At 40.8% G+C, this 5211-nt stretch overlaps 1 protein-coding gene across 3 annotated transcripts in view; it reads right to left on the reverse strand.

The window, feature by feature from the left end:
• The window catches only part of ARL13B (ADP ribosylation factor like GTPase 13B), a 74828-nt gene extending 71015 nt beyond the window's left edge, over nucleotides 1–3813 (reverse strand). The window contains exon 1 of one of the 3 annotated variants that reach the window (XM_017519727.2): nucleotides 3462–3813. In XM_017519727.2, the coding sequence (XP_017375216.1) occupies nucleotides 3462–3520 (59 nt within the window). In that variant the 5' untranslated portion in view covers nucleotides 3521–3813. The remainder of the gene's footprint in view (nucleotides 1–3461) is intronic. The other 2 variants (XM_017519726.2, XM_037735285.1) reach the window with 2 other exon arrangements.
• Nucleotides 3814–5211: the final 1398 nt, after the last annotated feature.

Consider the following 5211-nt stretch of genomic DNA (forward strand, 5'->3'; position numbering starts at 1 on the left):
AAAAAAAGCAAAAAAAAAAAAAACATCATCCTTAGTAAAAAAAAAAAAAAAAAATCAAAGCAGAAAGCACTTTCCCCTGTAGCCTGAAGAAGATGAAAAACATGACTCCTGACTGTCTCAGTGAAAAAGGCACTCTAATGCACTGCTGGTAGGAGGAAATTGGGGTTTTTTAAAAAATCCTTTCTGAAGAGCAATTTGGTAACATATTTTTAAAAGAAACAATAAAAGTCTGGAGAGTTTATTTCCACATTCATCGATTCATAAATGGATTCGTACCAAACTGAACCAAAATGTATGAATGGGGCCATACCAAACCCCAAATAAGTGGGGTTCAGAACTTTTATAAGATCCTGACTCCTGACTTGGACTGGTGCCTTAACACCTGATCTCTGACTCCTGCCTTGTCTTTATCACACAATCTAATCCCTGATTCCAATCTCAGTAACAATATGCTCACTAGGAGAGCATCTAAGTTAGGAGAGGTGGGTAAATACAATGGGTAAAGAATATATTAAATAAATCTGCAAAGTAATCCCAAACATAGTATATTAATAACCATCATGATCTTTTTTACACATTCACTCCTCACATTTGTCAAGATAGCTTCATAAAATACAAACATGAAGAGGAATCTTGAGAAATTCTACAGAAAACAAATACATAATACTCAAACCGGCAATTTCTGTTGGAAAAATACAGAATATCATAAAAGCACAACATTCTGTTTTTAAAATTAGCTTGTTCAACTCTCATTTATTCCAGTAAAATAAATGGAACTACTTGCTAATGTTATTACTTAAGGATGATTATTACTAAGAAAAATCGAGCTACATGTAATATTTAGTAAATATTTATTCAGCCACTATTATAAATCAGGCATTGAACAAGGGGACTTAAAAGATAGGTGTAATCCAACTTGTTTTCAAATCCTTTGACAGTTACCCAAATTGAGATGTTTACCTATGTCCTTTATATTAGGCTATGATCTAGAGCAGTAAGGTCCACAAGAAATATAACTAAGCCACATATACGCTGTAATTCTCTAGTAATCTCATTTTTTAAAAAGTAAAAAAGAAAAAAAAGTTAATTCTAATATAATTAACCCAACATACGCAAAAGTTATCATTTCAACATGTAATCAAACTTTTAAAAGACTGATAAGATACTGGCTTTTTTGCATAATAAATATTTCAAAATCCACTATGTGTTAAACATACACTTATAGCAGCTCCATTCAGACTAGCCACATTTCAAATGCTCCACAGCCACATGTAGCTGGTTGTTACTCTACTGGACAGGACAAATCTGGAGGCTGCTTATTAAAAAAAAAAAAATACACACTGGGTTATGCAGCTGAATTTTAATAATGATTTATTGAGAAAATTCAGTTATCTGTTCTACTTGAAAATCAACACATTCTCCTTTCTCTGAACTCTGTCTTTTCTTTAAACAAATCATTCCAGAGAGTATATATACAAAAGCTGCTAAGAAAAGCAAGGACTAAGAATGACGAATTAAATTGCACACTACTTCAAATTACACGTTTTCACTGTTTTTAGTTAAAAGAACGTAAGTTATGATGCCTTCATAAAAACCAAATATATTTCTTAAAAACAGACACAGAGGAAAACAAGAGCCAACTATTATTAATGGTTCTCAAGTAGAGACTTTGAAATTAGACCTGAACATAATTAAAACAAATAAATCAGAATCTATGAACCCAAAATCACATCTTTGACTTTTGTTTGTTTGTTTGTTTGTTTTGTTTTTTTTGAGACAGGGTTGCACCATGTCACCCAGGCTGGAGTGCACTGGTGCGATCCCGGCTCACCGCAATCTTTGCTGCCCAGGCTCAAGTGATCCTACTGACAGCCTCCGGAGTAGCTGGGACTACAGGCGCGGGTCACCACGCTCCTTTATTGTAGAAATGGGGTTTCCCCATATTGCCTAGGCTGGTGTCAAACGCCAGAACTCCAACGATCAGTCAGCCTTGGCCTCCCAAAGTGCTGGAATTACAGGCGCGAGCCACCACAGCTAGCCCATCTTTGACTCACAGAGTGGATCTTACCACTTATATTTAAAACATTCAAATTCAGTTAAGAGCTAATAATGGGGAAAAATCTCAAGTTTCATTTATTTTTTTTTCGAACCTCGACGTGTATTTTCCGCTATAATGTGTAAGTGTAGCTTTTCGGATTCATTCTTTAAAGGACAGCTCATTCTCATAGCAAATATATTTAAAATGTTAACAATTTAAAAAAAAAAAAAAAAAGCTTTGTTTTATCTTACCCTTGGCCAAATTCCAGATTCGAACTACGTAAAGTCAACACTGTTTATATAACAAACACAAAGTCTCTTTATAGGTTAGGCCTCAGTTTCAAAAGCATCAATTCACTGACTACTTCCTAAGACAGTGCCTGGCACAAGGTATTGTCTTAACAAATGTTTGTTAAATGAATATCAAATTACAGGTACTAATTATTAATACATCTAGCATTTCAAAATGAAATATTAAAAAGTGGACCCAGCCGGGCACTGTGGCTCACGCCTGTAATCCCAGGACTTTGGGAGGCCGAGGCGGGCAGATCACGAGGTCAAGAGATCGAGACCATCCTGGCCAACATGGTGAAACCCCGTCTCTACTAAAAATACAAAAATTAGCTGGGTGTGGTGGTGCACGCCTGTAGTCCCAGCTACTCGGGAGGCTGAGGCAGGAGAATTGTTTGAACCCAGGAGGCAGAGGCTGCCGTGAGCCGAGATCGCGCCACTGCACTCCAGCCTGGCGCCTGGCAACGGAGCGAGGCTCTGTCTCAAAAAAAAAAAAAAAAAAAAGTGGACCCTTTCAATTAAAAGATTTTACCAGAGACCATATGAAAATTGGAAGCTACATTACAGTTAAAAAAACACTATCCAGCACTTGTTCTCATTGAATACAATATTTCTAAGGCACAGAGTATTATCCCTCTCATTTAATATTTAAGAAAGGTGGGGCCCAAAATTGTTGAGTCATGTAATTATTAAGTAGTGGAGCCAGATTTCAAGCCCACGTCCTCAAACACAACTGTGTGGGGGTGTGTGGAGGTGTAAATTGGAATGGAATGTGTCGATGTCATGAAAACTATATTCCATGTCCCCTCTTTTTAAAAGAATTTCCATTACAAAAAATACACAACGGACAGTTTTAATTCCACACCCACACACACACACACACACACAAACTTTTTAAGAAATTCAAACCTATTTAAAGTATAACGATGATAAACATTGTCAATCGTAAGGTGAAGTCGACCAAACAGGCGACATCCTCCAATGTCTCCCTCCCGGGCCAGGTCACCCTGGGAATGAAAGCATCCCTTGCGGCCTGGGATGGACTCGTCCAGGCGCGGGGAAAAGGTGGCCCGCCCCAGGGGCGCGGCCATCCCCAAACCCTTTAGACGGCCCCGACACCCGCTGCATCCTACCTGACGGGCTCCCGCCACCGCTTGAACCAGCCGCAGCAAGTGGCCATCAGACTGAACATCCCGGGTCGCTCCTCCCGCCACTTCCCATGCGAGCCCGGAGCGGACCCCGCAACCCAGCTCTCCTCCGGGGGCCTCCGCCACTCCGAGGCGCCCCTCAGGTGGATAAGCCGGGAGGAAAAGCCGGGAGGGAGGTGAAGGCGGCCGGCCGCAGCACTCCGCCCTGCCAACCGCGTCGGTCCGCGACGGCTGCCCTCTTAGCCAAGGGACAGCCTGGCCAAGACGCAGAAACACCGCAGCCGAGTTAGCGGCACTCGGCTAAAGAAAAGCCCCGCGTCGACGGGCTGACGTCACTTCGAGGCGCGGAAGGCGTTCCCCAGGCAACGCCCGTCCTGCGCTCCTCCAATCATCGGTTGAGGGCCTGCGCTGGAGGCCTCTGAGTGGCTGAAGAGTCCTGGCTACCCCCCGGGCGCGAGACCAGGAAAGGCGAAAGGGGCGTACTCTAGACGGAGGAGGCGGAGCTCGAGGAAGCGCATTCTCGTAACTAGGCAACCGGAGCGTCCGGCGATAAGCTGGGGGAACAGGGACAACTCTCGAGCAAGGCCTGTCTTTACAGGCACACAAAACGTGTTGCCAATCCATGGTGCTGTTCCTTTTCTGTCTCCAGTGTCCCCAGCTGAGATTCAGAGATCTTAGGTCTTGTTCATGGAATTTTTCTTTCTTTCTTGTTTTTTCCTGATTTTTTTATGCGCTAGGATGGGAACCCTCCAGGATTCTGGCAGACTGAGGCAGCATAACTACAGAAACGATACACTGATACAATTCTTATAAGTTAAAGACAAGGGGGAAATTAGCTTGCTAAATTTTCTCAATAGTTCAGATGAGGGTGAAGTCTTACTTTCTAAAACGTTTATCACTGTTACATATGTGAAATGGAATTGTATGATATTTGTTGTAGGGGGGAATGTGATTGCAAAAGAAAAATGCATTTGTTGTAGAAAATGTGACAAATACTAAAAAGAAACAAGATGAAAATGAGATCTTACCGAACCACGCAAAGATAACCATTTTGATGCCTGTTTGTTTCAGGATTCTTAGTACAGAAATTACTGGCTATTTGGTTTCTGCAAGATGAAGATTGTTATCTATTGACTGTTTTGTAATGGTTTATTTTTTTCAAATATATGTAATATTTGCATTTATTTTATATTCTTTGGAGAAAAGGACATGACAACAACATTCCTAGAAGGGAAAAAAAATCATGCACAAGAGATAGGGGACAGGAGAAAGAGACAGAAACTTTCCTTCTGAGGCCTTTACTTTGGGATATCTTTTTCTAAGCTCCAACAAGTCAAATCAAAAAAACAAATCAAACCCTATCTATAACATGGAAATTAAAATACCTCCTTTGCCAGGTTGCTAAGATGATGAAATGAGAGAAATGAAGCTTGAGTGCAATTTCTGATAAATAATAGACAGCAAATTTTAAAATCGATGTTACCTGTCCCATAAACACTTACGGTATGTGCCTCCTACCTCCAAATATCCGTGGTAGGAGATAAGAGAAAAAGGCAGGATAAGACTGCAATTCCCCCTTAACTCCAAGCGGATTTAGGACTGTTTCTGCTCACTCTACTTTCACGACTCACTTTCTTAAACTAGTGTCTTTTGAACCCTAAAGTTCTATTGTTTGTATTCAGTCTTTGATTCATTTACTATGATTGGGCTTCTGTCCCATCTAACTACTGAAAAA

The sequence above is a fragment of the Cebus imitator genome, unplaced genomic scaffold, assembly GCF_001604975.1.
Source record: "Cebus imitator isolate Cc_AM_T3 unplaced genomic scaffold, Cebus_imitator-1.0 Scaffold771, whole genome shotgun sequence".
Classification (NCBI taxonomy): domain Eukaryota; kingdom Metazoa; phylum Chordata; class Mammalia; order Primates; family Cebidae; genus Cebus; species Cebus imitator.